The sequence below is a fragment of the Staurois parvus genome, unplaced genomic scaffold (genome assembly GCF_062004578.1).
Source record: "Staurois parvus isolate SC_StPar_1 unplaced genomic scaffold, SC_StPar_1.0 ptg000988l, whole genome shotgun sequence".
In the NCBI taxonomy this organism is placed as follows: domain Eukaryota; kingdom Metazoa; phylum Chordata; class Amphibia; order Anura; family Ranidae; genus Staurois; species Staurois parvus.
Window position 1 is genome coordinate 4,557,171 of NW_028318784.1, and position 17,515 is coordinate 4,574,685.

At 39.7% G+C, this 17,515-nt stretch overlaps 1 protein-coding gene across 1 annotated transcript in view; it reads left to right on the forward strand.

The window, feature by feature from the left end:
• The window catches only part of TMPRSS15 (transmembrane serine protease 15), a 450,422-nt gene that overhangs the window by 357,418 nt on the left and 75,489 nt on the right, over positions 1–17,515 (forward strand). Inside the window, exon 21 of the mRNA XM_089657394.1 lies at positions 15,378–15,427. Coding sequence (XP_089513520.1) covers positions 15,378–15,427 — 50 coding nt within the window. The remainder of the gene's footprint in view (positions 1–15,377; positions 15,428–17,515) is intronic.

Consider the following 17,515-nt stretch of genomic DNA (forward strand, 5'->3'; position numbering starts at 1 on the left):
AACATAAAATATGTGGTTGTGTTGAGTAAATATATATCAAACATGTGAAGCCTTAAAGAGTTTGTAAAGGTATTTTTTTTATTAAAATAATAAACATGTTGGTAATGGTATTACACCTCCTCTTCTGGAATTCCCCGCCAGTGCTCTTGGCTCCTCTTCTCCTGTGTCCACTCCTATAGCAAACTGCTTGCTATGTGTGCACACATGCGGGGTCAATCTGGAGCAGGGCTGTGTGCGTGACTTGACACACACAGTAGCTCGGCCCCACCTCCTGTATTTGCTCACAAGATTTGACTGACAGCAGCAGGAGCCACTGACTGCTGCTCTCAGCAAAGCTTGTGAGAGTGAGGAGAGAAGACCAGCAGACTGTCACAACGCTGGATCGATACAGGACAGGTAAGTATTTGGGGGGGGGGGGCAAATGGGAAAATGTTTTTTACCTTAATGCATTCCCTGCATTAAGGTAAAAAATAGAATCACTTTCAAATTGCAAGTGTCTGTGAAATGTTGAAAAAATGTACCCAAAATAGTCCATAAGTGATGTTTTAAAAGCCTTTACAGGTTAGCAATTTAGAGTTGACAGTAAATGAATTATTGCTCTCATACTGATAGTTGTGGCAATACCTCACTTGCGTGACACAATTGCTATTTACATACACATATGCGTGGGGTGACAGGGCGTGCTTTTAATTTTTGAATTTATTTTATCCTAATTTAAAAATTTTCAACACTTTTTTTATTTTACTTTATTGCTATCACAGGAAGGGGTTCCTATGTGATCTCATGGACAGGTAACAGGTACCATTTATGGAGACAGCAAGGGTCTATTAGGCCCCTAATTCACCTCTCCTCTTCAATGCAGCGAATCAAGCACATATTGTGCTTATTTAGCTGCTTCTCCAGCTACAGGGGCCAGGAATGAATGAACTAAAACCAGAAGTGCCCATACAGCTTCATTCATCTCAGAGGATATCAGAAAATGAATGTCCCCTGAGCTCCTCCCTCTGTCCATTCTGAAGGAAATTACCTTGCTTCATGATTTTGCAGAATAGGAGAGCCCAAGAACCAACACATGTGACTGGGGGTGCCTCATTCTTAGTACTGCAAAATAAGTCAGATGCAGCTCTATAGCTGCCCAGAAAAGCTAATCATTTGCTTTAGAAAAAGCCATGAGCTTGTTTTAACCTCTTGAAGTCCCCGCCATTCGGACATATGGATGGCAAGTGGGTAAAATAGAAATGATCAAAAACATACTATTTTAAAACAGAACTTGTCATTCAAAATTAGAGATTGGACGTTTTTTTTCAATATTATAACAAATTTCACCAGTTTGCAGGTGATGAATTGCTTTGTTTATTGAAAAAATGCAATAATGTGGTTACCACATACAGTAGTATTGATGATAAAGAAAGAGTTAACATTCAGGCGTAGTATTAGGATAAGCCAAGCTAACAGTGATTACATGGCTATGTTTGAAATCATGCACTTTCCTAATTGTAATGCTTGGGTGACCCGTCTGCATTACCCCAGGGAAGGTAGAAGACCATGTTCATTCCTATACTGTGAATACTGATTTAGTTGATTTTTGCAAACAAACTTGGCAAGGGCTCTGGACTGGAAACAGGTAAATGCAAAAGCTTATGCTGTCAGTTGTAAGCTTATGTGTTTTTCCCAAAATAAACCGACTGCAGATATCAGAGAATTGTAACATCTAAAAGCACATTCCAAATGTAATGAAGCTTTGACCATTAACAGGAATGATCGGGTCACATGTGCATTTCTGGAACAAATATTTATAGAAGAATTCATTCTGATTAGAGGTAAGGGGCTACACTTCAAGCACTCTATTTTAGTAATATCTGTGTTCAGGAAAAAGCAATAGTTAGTCTCTTGCATGCCTTGTAAAATGGTCAATTATAGTTAGGCAGCTTTTTGTCCATAATGTGAGGTTTGGGAACCTATTGTTAAAATGACTGGCTAGCACTCAAATGCTTATCCTGATGCAGGGGTGGACTGACAACTCATGGGGCCCCGGGCAATAGGGGATCATGGGGCCCCTGTGTCCTTGCCCAAACTCAAAAAAGCCTATGAAAAAAGTACCAGGGGCATCTTATGGGGCTCCCTACTTACCCCGAGCCCTCAGGCAGTGCCCGGGTTTCCAAATGGTCAGTCCGCCCCTGTCCTGATTGAATGATGGGAAAATGTTTCCTTTTTTTAAGGAATTTTCTTGCATGTATCTTTTCTGTTTTAACTCCTCTGCAGCTTATTATTTTTTGGTACTGCCATTTCAATACTGCTACAAATCAATGAAGGAGTATAGGCCTGATAAACAAGGCTGAATTTCTGCACAGCCAACATAATCTACGGACTGGCATGACAGAGGTGCCAGAGGCAGTAGAAGCAGTAGAGACACAATTTTTCAATGATTGTAAACCTAAACTTTTTTTTTTAATTAACAAAACATGTTTTACATATCTGCTCTGTGCATTGGTCTTCTCGGTCCCCACCATTGGTCTTGGCTCCTCCTCTTCTTGGTGTTCCACCATAGGTAGCTGCTTCCTATTGTGGCACACCTGTGGGCTCGATCCCGATCAGTGCTCTGTATGCCTATTTACACACAGAGTGCATCTTGGCCCCACCCTCCACTCTCTACTCACTGGCTGTAATTGACAGCAGGAGCAGCCAATGGCTCCCTCTGCTACCTCTCTGTTCAGTGAGGAGAGAAAAAGCTGAAGTTCTCAGGAACAGCGCTGTATCGAGATCAGGATAAGGCAAGTATAAAGGGGGGCTGGGGGGATCCTGTGCACAGAAGATTTTTTTTATCCTAATGCAGAGAATGCATTAAAGTGATACTAAGCACACATTGTTTATCTACATTATCCATTCTCTTTCTATATACGGATGATCGCACTGTAATTATTTTATTGAACAAAAAAAAATCTAAGAACCTTTTTTCCTAATCAATATACAGCTGTCACATGACCCAGCTCTTTCCCACCCTGCAAGAAAAAAAAACTTTGAACAAAAATCTAGATGGAGTATCCCACAGACTTGGAGGAGGGAAAAAGGAAGCAATTTGGGGTTGATTTACTTAAGGCAATTAGACTGTGCACTTTGCAAAGTGAAATTGCACTCTGCAAGTGCAGTTGCTCTAGAGCAGTGGTTCTCAACCTGTGGGTCGCGACCCCTTTGGGGGTCGAACAACCCTTTCATAGGGGTCGCCTGAGACCATTGGAAAACACATATTTCTGATGTGTAAAGAGCAGCTACTGTGTAGAAAGCAGCTGCTGTGTTGAAAGCAGCTACTCTGTTAAAAGCAGCTACTGTGTTGAAAGCAGCAGTATTGGAGGTAAAACGACACTTCATGAATTATAATTACTGAGTAAATAATTTTATGGTTGGGGGTCACCACAACAGGAGGAACTGTATTAAAGGGTCGTGGCATTAGGAAGGTTGAGAACCACTGCTCTAGAGCTTGGTAAATGAGCAGAAGCTCTGCTAACTTACATCTTCCAATCACGTGCAAGAAAAAATGTTGTTTTTTTATTTTCCTTCCATGTGATTGGGTATTCTTGGCAAAGGGAAGCTGTACCTGATTCACTAAGCTCTGGAGCAATGGCACTTGCAGAGTGCTATTGCACTTTGCAAAGTGCACAGTCTATTTGTCTTTAGTAAATCAATCCAATAAAGCAACTAAATTAGCAGTGCAAAAATAAAGTATATACACAAGTTTTAGGTAGAGCCCTATCGAGTGCAACCTTTATGTGCACCCCTCTGCCAAAAATGAAAGTAATTTTGGGGTGGAATAACACATACCTAACTATACCCTAAGCTATCTAACAAACTTTAGATAGTATCAATATATCACAATGGAGTGCCTCAGCAGAGTAGTTCCTTCCAATCCTGTAGAGAGAGAAAGAAAGAACATATATATATATATATATTTATTGTAATATGGAGGATACTTTAGCTCAGCGGTAGATGCTTTTTTAAGTGAGTTTAGGCCAGACAAGAACTAAAATTAAGGGCCTGGTAGCCCACTTTTATTAAACAGTAACTGAAAAGTCCGTTTGATATAAGGTTTCTCACACAGGGGCTTTCAGCTTCACCCAAATACATAGTGAAAATGTCAAGCCACATGGCTCTCTGGTTAGCAGTACCTCTGCTTGGCTTGGTCTCCCAGACCACTGACTACTTAGGCTCACTCAGCTTACGTGACAGCTCCTTGCTGTTCAGGCCCCACATGGCCTCTTAACAATGTTTTCCATGTACCTTAGCTTGCTTCCTCCAGAGACTCATGGATTTCCTCCAGCCCCTTGGACTCACTGGCCTCTGCAGCTTCCTCAACCTCCCAGACCCTCTCTTGGTCTCCCAGACACTCGTAGATGGCCAAACATTCCCAGTTCTTGGGCCCGGAATCCCCCTCACCAGGGTTGTAGTCTCCACCAGGCTCTTCCAGCTCTCCTGACAGGGCTCTGTCTTTAGGTTTGTAGCAATAGCAACTGCTATTCCACCTCCACAACCAACTGCTCTCATAAGCCCATCATTATAAGGGCTGTGTGCACCTGGGCACACACCCTGCTGGTTGTTCACAATACTTGGACACAGGGTTGGAGATTCCATCCTGCCCAAAACTCTTAGGAATCTCCAAACTACAGAGCCCTATCTGGCAATACCCAGATCCAGAGAAAACTGCACAAGCAGTTTTCTCCACTCCAAAACTATGTCTGTATCATTGCACTAAGCAGACATGCGAACTCTGTGTGTTTTTCCTGGCCATTTTCATAGTGACAGAGCCTCACACTGTCACTATATGTATATTTACACACTACACATTCTATCTACAAACTAGACATGGGAGCATCCTCTTCTAAGAGGCAGCTCTCCCACTAAAAAAACTATCACATCTGCTCTAAACATTCTCATAGCAGACAAATCCAGTGATGGCCCTTCAGGGCAATTCTTCACACGTTGTCTCTCTGAGCCCGGAAAGAAAACAGAGGTCCCTTTTTAAAAAAAAAAAAAAGCTCTCCCATCTCTCATAGCAACACTGCTCCCTGCAGTGTCAGGAACATATACACTTTAAGTGGCAGTAAGGACTCAGTAAGAGATCCTTCCCCCACTGGGCAGAACAACTTCACAGCAAAAATCTTTGCAAAGTGTCCAAGAGTAATAATCTTCACAAAGTGTCCTTTCAAAGAAGAGCTTGGAATCAAGGGCCTTTGTCCCTAGGCCAGGATTCCCCAGAACTTGGCAAGGGATCCTTCCCCTACTGGGTAGACATAATTTCTTGAAGGAGTCTCTGTTGATGAGTCATTAACTGCCCCTAAGGCAATAGCTTGAACAGCATCTCCTGGAAATCAGCAAATACTGTCTCCTGCATCGGGCAACAGCTCAGATACTGAATGTAGAACTTGGAGAACATAAACTTCACAAAGGCTTCTTTTCTTTGGGCAAATTCTTGAGGCAAGCCATTGCCTGATTTTACAGCAGTGACTCATCCAAACTCACTTCAGCATGGCATGTCTAAGCATGAGCCAAAGTACTCCTCCCTTTTGTCACAGGGTAGTAAAGGGGGGATTTAGAACCAGGGAGTTAACACTTGAGCGTTAAACTTGAAAAAACTGAAGAAGCTTTTAGTAGAAAGTATTGCTTTCTGCACTTGAGTAGAACAGAAGTGTGCATCTGTCCTTTTGCCACAACAACAGCCCACATAAACTTGACTGGGAGAAAGCAGTGGCTATTTGGGCATAGGTCTTCAAAAAGATATCTCTGAGAAAGGGGTTTGTCCCCTCCAGGCTTTAATCCTGGGTGTTGGGTGGGAGAAGACCTCACCTTTTCTCCTGAAGATAGCAACAATCCCCAGACGGACCCTTCTTTAATTTGCAAGGATAGGAGGGAAAGGAGGATTTGGAAATAGAGGGACTACCCTCAGCTAAAAATAACAACAACTTTTGAACAAAGGTTTCTAATAATGTTCCTCAACAGTAGAAACCTGGGTGTGGTATCCGAACCATTTTTCCATCACGGCCCCATACATTGCTGGCCCATACTTGACTCTGCTGTCTGGTTTGGTTAACTTCCAGCCACTGTAGAAATATGGTGGCAGGTCGGCATGGCTGGGCAAAACCACGTTTTAAAACGCGTGTTTGCAAAACAGGTAGGGGGCGCGCGCGAGGCATGTGCCTGCCCTACCCGTCCCGCCGATCGCGGCCGTGGGTGTCACTTGACGGGTCACGGCGGGCATTACCGGCCGTGTCCCACCGATTAGCGGCAGTAGCTCTGCTTTCTGTCAGTCCCCTGTCAGCTCCTGACATGCTGATGCAGAGAGAAGAGTTTATTTCTCCGGATCAGCAGTGTTCCTGTGCAGTACACACCCCCGCCCCCTAGTAAAACAGTCCCCTCACACAGTTAACCCTTTCAGTAAATAAAAAAGTCAACCCCTTCCACCCCAGTGCCATTAGTACAGTGTCAGTGGTTTTTTTTTTGCACTGATCACTGTATTGGTGTCACTGGGGATGTCAGTGACCCCAAGTCAGTTCCCCCCCAGTGTCAGAATGTCCGCCGCAGTCCCGCAGTCCTGCCATAAGTCGCTGATCGCCACCATAAGTCGCCATTATTAGTATAAAAAAAAAATTAAATCCCAGTATCTTTTTGTAAACGCTATAACCTTCAAGTAAACCAATTAATTTACATGTATTGGGGGTTTTTTTTGGCAAAGACATGTCGCACAATACATTTTGGCAGAAATTTATGACTAAATTTGATTTTTACTTTTTTTTTACTGGACATGTTTTATAGCAAAAAGTCCAAAATATTGTTGTTTTTCCTCAAAATTGTCAGCCTTTTTTTTTATAGCGCAAAAAATAAAAAACGCACATGTGATCAAATACCACCGAAAGAAAGCTCAATTTGTGGGAAAAAAGGATGTAAATTTAATTTATGTACCATATTGCATGACCGCACAATTGTCCGTTAAACTAGCACAGCGCTGTATAGCAAACAAATGGTGTAAATTGCAGTATCTATACCACAGCTTGTAGATGCTATAACTTTCACACAAAGCAATCAATATACACTTATTGGGATTTTTTTTATCAAAAACATGTAGCGGAATACATTTTGGCCTAAATTTATAATTAACTTTGAGTTTACTGCCCGAGGGCCCAGGGTCAGTAGGGGGCCCCATGAGATGCCCCTGGTACCTTTTTCATAGGCTTTTTTGAGTTTGGGCAAGGACACAGGGGCCCCATGATCCCCTATTGCCCAGGTGCCCCATGAGTTGTCAGTCCACCCCTGGCTGTAGTCGACTATGAGTGGGAAACTGGGCTCACAACTTGTTAGAAATTCTGTATATAGCCCTGCAGAGCAGACTTGCAAAGTCCACATGTGTTTATCTGCTGCTTCTCTGCAAACAGGAAGCAGGATCTTTATTATAGAGAAAAGACATAGAGTTTAACCATAGATGCAGCTACAAACTTATAAACACTGCCATCTACTGGTTGAAAAATATATCTCTTAATAGGTAGTTGTTGCACAAAATACATGCCCAATGTATTCCAACACAAAGGAAACAAATTACCATTTAATGTGCTTGCAAATGACATTTCCCTGCTAGTTTGCTTTTGTTTGTAAAAGAAATGACATGTCTACCCAAAAAAGGCTCCCTACCAGATTGGGATGCTGTCACCATTGGCAGTGCTGGTAATACTGCTGCCAAATACTGCTTCTTTTTGCAACTGGACATTCAACTTGGTGGGTGAGCAGACATTTTTACTTTGCCCATTCACTTAATGCCAAACAGGCAAAATTCAGCTTGAACTCTGCTTTGGTCTGAATTTGAAGCTCATCCTATGTCAGATTAGCATTTGGGATCCTGCCAGTCATTACAATCCAGGTTGGAATTGAAGATCCTGGCTTTTATTACATCCTAGGTTAACATTAATAATCCTGTATGATGTAGAAACTGCCCATAAAGCAGAGGCCACTAAAACATTGCTTATATTTGTTGTATCACTTACAGAACTGAATGGTTTATACACAGCAAATGTAAACGAAGAGTTAAATGTTACAGAACAGTTGTAATGAATTATTTGTTTTACTGATTATGTTTTTTAATATATTATTATACCTCTGCTTTATCTTCCTGATCCTCTTATAATGAGAAAACATTCCCAAGCAGTGTTTCTTGTGTATGTGTGAACAGCCTATTGATTACTGTTGCTTTCTTTTCGCCTCCTGCGTTTATTTCTATTCTGCAATAACATTGCAGCATTTTCAATACATGCGGGAATACAATACATGCTTTGCATTGTGCTGGCGTTTAACCTCTCTGTAAGCTATTCTAATATCCAGCTATTACACAGGCAATTCTTGAGGATCTACTGATCTCTAGTGGCCAGAGTAATAAAATATTTCAAGTGAGAAGCTGTCTGGAAGGAACCATGCTCACATATGTCTGCATCGGGCTTCCAATACATTATATGCCAGACGCATTTGTAGAAATCTGATGCTTCCTCCTGTACAATGGTTCTGCTAGTTCAATATGTATTTTCTAAAAATAAGATGAAGAATGACAGGTAAAGACAAGACTCAAAAGTAAATGGCAGCCTTAAAGTAAATCCAATCACAACATTCTCATATAAGCTTTAACATGTTCATCCCATTTCAAAAGTCATTTTCAATATTATTAAATCTGCAGCTTTCACTTCTGGTGACCCTACAATGGCAGTGCTTGTTCAGACACTTTCTGGTTTAAGTGCCAACAATTTATCTCTATCTGCCATGTGTGTCCCTGAGTTGTCATCTGTCACATAGGCTTCTGATACAGACTATAAGTGGCTGTTTAAACATATTAAAGGCAAAGCAAGAGATTTGCTCTAATCTCACATTACCCCTGGCATAGTCATCGATCTTCCAGATCAGCCAGAACGTTACGACAGCCCACCATAACATGACCACCCACCTAATATTGAGCAGGTTCCTCTTTTTGCTTTCAACCCAGTCCCATCGAGGCATGGACCTCTGAAAGTATCTTGTGGTATGTGCCACCAAGCCATCAGTAAAAGATCCTGTAAGTTGCAAAGCGTGGCCTCCATGGGTTGGACTTGTTTTTCTATGACATTCCAAAGATACTTGATTAGATTGAGATCTCCAGAATTTGCTGGACAACACTTCAAAGACACCTTCTTCCATGGCTCCATGGTTCAGATCTGATGCTCAAGTGCCCATTGTTGCCTGACCAGTCTATGGCTACACAGCACCATACGCAACAAACTGCTATGCACTGGGGTTGATTTATTAAAACTGTAGCATGCAAAATCTGGTGCAACTCTGTATAGAAATCAATCAGTTTCCAGGTTTTCTTTGTCACAGCCTAATTGAACAAGCTGAATTTAAAAGTTGATTGGCTGCTATGCACAGCTGCACCAGATTTTGCACTCTCCAGTTTTAGTAAATCAACCCCACTGTGTATTCTTTTTCAGCAGTTTGATCTACAGTAGCTCTTCTATTGGATCAGACTACACATGCCCGCTTTCCCCAAAATGACCCTATTGCTTGTTCACCAGTGTTCCTTCTTTGGACCCCTTTTGGTAAGTCATGACCACTCCAAACTGGGAACATCCCACAAGAGCTGCAGTTTTGGAGATACTCTGACCCAAACATCTAGCCATTGCATTTTAGCTCTTGCCAAAGTCACTAAATTCCTTATGCTTGCCCATTTTTTCTTCTTTCAACACATCACTTTCAAGGATAACATATTTACTTGATGCCTAATATATCCCACCTACTTTCAGATGCCATTGTCACAAAATAATCAATGTTATTCAATATATTTGTCAGTGGTCATTGTATTATGACTGATCGATGTACGTACCTTCACTTCTCCTCTACTTTGTTTACTTCATGGAGCTGCAAAAAATATCAGCTTTATCTGGACATGGAGAAACATGTGATTGGCCTCAAGTGACATTGGTAGGACAATCAGCGTGATCAAATGGGAAGTCCATAGCCCTGTGTGAGCTACAAGTTGAGAGCAGTAGGGGAGCAAAAGGAAGAGAAGTGTGTGCTGCTGGGGAGGGCTAATGCAAAGTAAATCTTTTTCTTTGCCCTGTTTAGGGAAAACACAGGTTCGGCTAATGTGACCCATTCATGTGTCAAGGCCTGCACCTTGCAACAGAGTGTAATGTTGAAGCATGGCGCTGAAGTCTTTCAGTGATTAAAACGGATATCAAGAGACACCATATCACCTTTGAGCCACCCATTTTTTGAGGGAACAATAAAACAAACACACATATAAACGAGGTTTAAATGCTAAAGCCAAAGCTTTAAATGCTTTGGCTTTAATGTTTAAGCCTCGTTTATATGACAGCCAGGGGGTAACATTTTAAAAAGGTGAGGTCAGCAATGGTAGCCTAGATAATGTTTTTGTGCCTGGTGCACTCCTACGAAGGGAGTATATACTTACCTTTCCTGCTGCCCGTGTGACCAGGCACATCTCCATTCCTGAAATCTCCTCTGCTGACAATTCAACACTTCTAGGAGTGATGAATTCCTGGGTCCCCCAGGACTTTCAGTGGTTTCTCTCTATGACCTCACTTTACTGTATGATACACGGGGGACTTCTTTACACCAAATAAACAAATTTGTGGATATGTTATTTATGATAGAATAAAGAAAGTTTTTATGGTCAGAGAGACCAGATCTAAATATATTTTTCTATTACAGAGACATGCTTTTAGGATATGACAGCACTTACCAGCTGACTAATCCCTCCATCATATTGAGTTTATACTAAGAATGTTCCATAATCACACAAGACTGTCTACTAAGAAAATTATGTTTTCATAAGTTACAACATAATACTGGTGTTTCTAGGTTCAGGAAATGTATTTATATTTTATGGTAGCACCCTCTTAGAGAGGTGCTAGTTTAGGTAAATGTAGTTACTAGCTCACTGTAATCAGTTGAGCTGCTTGTGCTTGTTTTTTCTTTTCTGAATGTCACTGGCTGCAGGGTTGGATGCATCCCCCTGTCTTTCTGGAAGGTTCTGTAGTATAGTGGGCTGGGAGAGTCAAAGCATCAGCTGAATATTTATGCAGTCTTAGCCAATCCCTGGGGGATGATGGCCAGATGGTGGCTGAGAGGAAGCATAAGCTGAGTCCTTGAATAAAGGGAATCTTGTCCTGGAGGAGGAGATCCCAGCCTGGAGGGCAAGCCAAGTGTGTCCCAGTGATTCACAGAAAACCCACTGATTGTGTACTGCTGCTATCCCTCTTGCCTTAGAATAAGCATTGTTTAAAGTGGACATTGTTCATGGTGTCCTGGTGTAGAGCATTATTTGCTGCTGCAAGGACTGTGCTCAGATTCTTTAGGAGGAAGATTAAGATTGTCAAGATTGTCCTTGAGTTATTTCTTAACATTGCTGGAGTATCCCACCATTACCCAACACCCAACCAAGTTCAAGTTCTTCAATAAAGCATCAGAAAAGCATACCCCTCTAGATCATTGAGCCAAAAGTGATTGTGACTGTGTGCCTGATGGTGCATCTAATGGGAAAGAACTTCAGTACGTAAACAGCAGGCTCTAAAGGAAGTGAACACTAAAGTATGATGGTTCAGATATAGACACAGGAAATTCTAGTTTCATGGATTTATTCTTCTGGTGATGCTTGCCTGTTGAGGATAGCTTTCCTAAAAAAACTAAAATACCTGACTGTTCTCTGGAGGTAGTCTAACGTACAGCTGATTTAATGTCAATATATATGTGGCTTAACCCTATAACGCACCTTTTTTACAAACAGAAAAAGAGCTTTAAAACAGCCTGTCACTGATCTCTCTAGCCACATGTACTTTGAAATAATTATTTTTCAAAGATCAAAACAGAGAGCACAGGCAGGCTGCCAACTCTCTGCTGCTACAGAAATTAAGGGGACAGGAGATTGTATTAACAACATTGAGACCTTTACAAATGTATATCTCCACAATGCCTATAGCTAGAGATGGATGCGGACTTGATTTAAAGTGAATTCACTACTATATCAGAATATGTAAATACTTTATTGGTAACAGTGTTGGCACGGGTTCACTTTAATACCCATGTGTAGTTTATCTACAGCCTCATTTGTGTCATTTCCACAAAAGGTAGTACATCCATTCTCTAGTTTATGTCTAGGACAACTGCTGCCAGCCACTTTTAAGTGTAAGAAACTCCAATAAGAAATATTAAAAATAGCAGCTATTGAAAAAATGAAAATAGAAATGTACAAGGACATTGAGATAAAGCATAGTTTGTGCATACATTTAAATAATTCATAAATGCATGTTTTTTCCATAATGTTTTATTTCCATATGCTGAGGCTGGAAAATTTTAGTTAACTTTGCAAAGTGCTCACAATTATTTTTACCAAACAAGAAACACAATGGGTCTGATTTACTGAAAACAAGTGCAGAGAAGAGAAATCCTTATCAAGATCATTGCCAGTCTAATGCTGTGGGTTTTCTTTAGTGCGTAGATGGTTGTAGATGGATGCACACCCAGAGAACACATTTTTCTTAACAAGTCTGTTATAGAGTTCTGTTTTGGCTTAATGCACACATTGCAGTTTTTATTTACAGTGTCGATTTGACATTGAAAAATGCTGATAGTGTGCCTTATATGCAGATATGGTGCCCCAAGTATTATGTGTTCAATTTCTGTATTAAAAGCTCAAAAAATTATAATGCCACAAGAACCGTCACTGCTCACTGAGCTATGAAAGGAGCAGCTGCAAAAAATCTGCACGCTGTGCTCCCAGAGCAAATAAGGCATTGTAAGTATGTGTATTTTTCATCACAATGTGCATTCTCAAATAACAGCATAGTAAAATTGTGTACGTGTACTTGCTGTGGCCAAAATGTATGTGTTTGCTTGCTGTGATATGACTACAAAGTATCTGCTATGGCCTTTTTACTTGCAAATTTATGAAAGCCACCTTTAGGGCTCATTTAGGGTACATGCACACTGGGGCTCTTAGCAGGAGAAATGCAGTTTCAAAGATGTGCTTAAGCTGCATTTTTGCAAATGCATTTAGGCGCTTTTAGGCATGTCAAGTGTTTGGGTGTTTATTCATTTAAATGGCCAGAATATTAATTTATTCTGGCCATTGAAACAAAAAACTGCTCAAGCATTTTTTTCTGCCTCTAAATGCCCCTGCCTCTAACCTCCTGTACATGGACACATTGGCTAAAAAAAAAATCAAACGCCTGTAAAACAAGTGTTTTTGAGCTGCAATGTGTTTGAGGCCTTAGACTTCAGCCCTGCATTGTGGTGCATGAATGCACAATATGCCACACAGTAATGTGTATAGTATCAAGAACCACAACCTAGGCACAACTGGACATATTCCATTTTTTTCATGCAGCCTACGTCAACATAATTTGTCTGATGTCAGACTTCATGTTGTATTCCTGCTTGATATTCTACTGCAAAATAGCTAAAAGATGTAAGAGGAAACATTAGAGAAAATGATTTTTTTTTATTTCTGGTATGATGCCACTTGCTTGCTTCCATTGTTACACTGGGGAATATGCTGCTAAGCAAACTGCACTTGTTAGTGAAGTAGACGTACAGTGTGTAGACTACCATCATTGTGCAGATCTCTGTAAGTATAACTGACAAGTAGTAAATACTGTGAGACTGGGCTTTGGATGTTCAGCTGGGTTTGTAGGTGCACTGATATGACAGCTTACAATGTTTCTGTCTTTAGGAAATCTGGCCTAATGTATGAGCAACATACCGTATATGTTTTGTATCCTTGTAATAAGGAGAAACAGGAGAATATTTATTTAGCATTGTATTTGAAATCAAAAAGCTTTGCTAACAATTTATCTAAATAATAGTCATTATTAAAAATAACTTTTCATTAAGTATTCTACCCCAAAAAAAACCCAAATCTGTCTCCATAAAACTTTAATTGTTTTCATTAATGCATACAACTATTGGCCAAACTAAACTTTGTTTAAATGAGCTAAATGCTTTTTGTGACCTTCTGCTTGTTATATATTGAATGGTCCCAGCATCTGCCTGGTAGAAACCAAAGAACAAAGGTATATCGCTCAGGCAAACAATCCAGATCAATCCACAACAGGTACAGGCTCTGGCCACCACACACAATGCAATAAGAAGAACGGTCAGCCACACACCAGAGGATAGAAGAATATAGTGCATATTTATTGATCCATAGGACACACAAAACACCAGGACATAATTACAGGACCTGTTAATGCGTTTCACAGGATCCCGTGCTTAATCATAACATAACATCTGCCTGGTAGACACTGTGCTGGTGGTGGTTTTTTTTAACATTCCAGCACTCTTATTCTCTTACATATTGTGCATCTCATCCGATATCCTGAAGAAGTGGAATTTGATTCTGGGAAACACGTTGAGATATGGGATGGTCACACCCCAACCATATATGTTTAAAAATGTTCTTTTTCTGACTATATATGTGTGGATCATTATTCTGCTATCTACCTCTTTCTCAGTATATGCAATATACATAATATATATATATATATAGTAATATATCACTGCATTTGCTAGAAGTGCAACATAACCATATTGGGATGAGACTGATTTTTCTGTAAAAAAAAAATTGCTTGATTTTTAAAATTATTTTATTTTATTTTATAAGTGAATATAAATAATTTTTTTTTGTTAACATTGAATGTTTGTTGCTTTTGCCTAAGTCACAAACAACGACTAGAGGCGTAAACAAACCAACAAGGTAAATCATACAATCTGGAAAATTCAAGTACATTGAACAAATAGGTAAAGGAAAATTGTTTTTATATATTTGTGAATGGGCACCTTCAAAGTCTGTTTGGTGTGTAAAAACATATTTTTTCTGCATATGGTTTACTGTAGAAGAAATACTGCATATCTCTTCTGCAATAAATAACTCGCCTGTTTGCATTTTTTTGTATTTAGTTCTACTATAAATTGGGCTTTAAATATTATTTACAGTTGTATCTTTACATCTTAAAATGTCAATATGTGCTCTGGTTTGAAAATTGTTAAAAGACCCAGTTAGGAAGGGATTAAATAAAAGAAGCCCCTTAATTGCTTATTTTCATGTTGCAAATTTTTCTTAGCTTCTTACAATAATTATGTTTAATTTTCATTGTATGAGAAACAAGCAATGTGAGTAAACACCCAAAACCACTGGTCTGTTGAACAATTCTGCCTAGCCACTATTGACAACAGAATGCATTTAGCTCAGGATGACATCAAGCAGTAAATAAGTGTCTTCATTAAAAAGCTCTACTTTACAAGTAGTAAATGAGTATGCTTCTACTAAAATCTTGTAAGTGAGATTTTTTTTTCTCTTTCAGTAATCAGTGTGCCAATCAGAGTGTTATTTATATTGAATGCAACCCCAGTGGTAAGTTGATTTTCCTAATGATGCATAACGTTTTTATATTATTTTCAGTGTAGAAACATATAACGTGTACAAACAGCAAAATATGTAGCTATTGTACCTGTAGTCAGATTGATAACAAGCAATCAGTGTGAAATCATGAACCTGCTTATAAATTCTTTATTGTGTTATACCTCCTAAAATATTATCTAGTCTAAAAAATGTCTTCTTATTTCCAGTGTTTAAAATGTGTCTATAAAATTCATTCCAACCAAATTTCTTTACTGTTAATTATCTAATCACAACTGTCCATCCAATACTTAAGCACAATTTTTGCATTTCATTAAAGTGCACCTGTACTAAAATTAAAGAGACTCTGCTACTTTGCTCATTCAGGGCAAGGGGACAGAGGAGGGGATTTACTAAAACTGGAGAGTGCAAAATCTGGTGCAGCTGTGCATTTTAGCCAATCAGCTTCTAACTTCAAATTGTTCAATTAAGCTTTGACAATAAAACCTGGAAGCTGATTGGTTTCTATGCAAAGCTGCACCATATTTTGCACCATGCAGTTTTAGTAAATAACACCCAAAGTCTCTTGCTAGCCTACCGTCTGATTCATTTTTTACTCACCTTTACAGTGCCCCCTTGCAGCTCCTTTTCTATCAAAGTCACTATTAAAAAAAATTGGCGATTTTGGCCTAGGATGTGATTTCCTCCCATAATAACCTGCTGTCAATTTCCAGGCGCAAATAATGTCAAATAACAAAGACAGAAGACATTGGCATCATTATTACTGCTAAGCTCTGATATGGAGCTGACACAGGGTATTTTGTGGAAAAATGCAATGGAGTAAGGAAGGTACTGCAAAGATGAGAATAAGTGGTTTATAGGGTGGGCTTTTCTAGAGGCATTGCAACTTTGTCCCAAATAGTCTCTTTTTTTCTTTATCGAAAAGAGAATGGGGGTTATTTACTAAAACTAGTTTACTAAAACTAGAGAGTGCAAAATCTGGTGAAACTCTGTATAGTAATCAATCAGCTTCCATGTTTTTTTGCCAAAGCTTAATTGAACAAACTGAAGTTAGAATCTGACTGGCTACCATGCGCAGCTGCTCCAGATTCTGAGTGCTTTGGTTTTAATAAATCTCTCCTGATGCATTGGTCATGAAAAGGGCATAAGTTAACAGCATCAATGCATACAAAGACACACATCTTCATTGTACATATTCACTTGAAGTAATAAATAGGACAAGGTCTGTTCGATATAACATATACATGAGAAGTTATACAGGCAATTGGTAAGAAAACTAGTGATTAGAGACAGATGAAATAAGATCCCCCATTACAGACTGTATACAAAATTGGAAGCTAGTATAACAGAGACCATACGATTACAATATAACTGGTTACAAAAACTTCTAAAAGTACAATCAAAAATCTGATTTGACACCTCTAAAACAAGAATGGGTGAAACTCATCAGTACCTATAGATGTAAGAGAGCAAGGAAGAGTGTGATGCACTGAAATGTAAAAACATCAGACCCAAACATGTGGAGGGAGCTGCTCTTTCAGACACTGAATGGTCTCCTTTAAGCAAAAAAAGAGTTGCCTACATGTTCCTTAGGTTTTCTTCCCATAAGCTTTGGTTAACTTCACTATAGGTTTTTTAATTTAATGGGCAGCCTCACTGACCAAAAGTGAGGTAGCAGGTCATAGTTTTGACTTTGAAGCTGGAGGTAGACAATGGCAGGCTGAACTCTTAAGCCGGCAATAGATGGTCCGAATCTTGACTGGCTCAGCAGGGACAGGCCAGATAAATTTACCAACTATGGACAGGCTGATTGTACCCAATTCAATTGTTGTACAACTTGGGTTCAACCAGCCTGTCGGATTTTCCATGCAATTATTGCCAGTGACTATAGTAGCTAGCAATAATCAATGTGTTCTTCTAGAAGGGATGTCTACCTCCCACCAGAAGAGCACAATACGGGAGGGATTACCCCATCACCACTGACTGTGCAGATGGCAGAAACAAGTGATTTTATTTCTTGCAATCCATGATCTATGACAGGCTTTAAGGGGTTTTAGATTCTACATTTGTGTTTATTTGAAG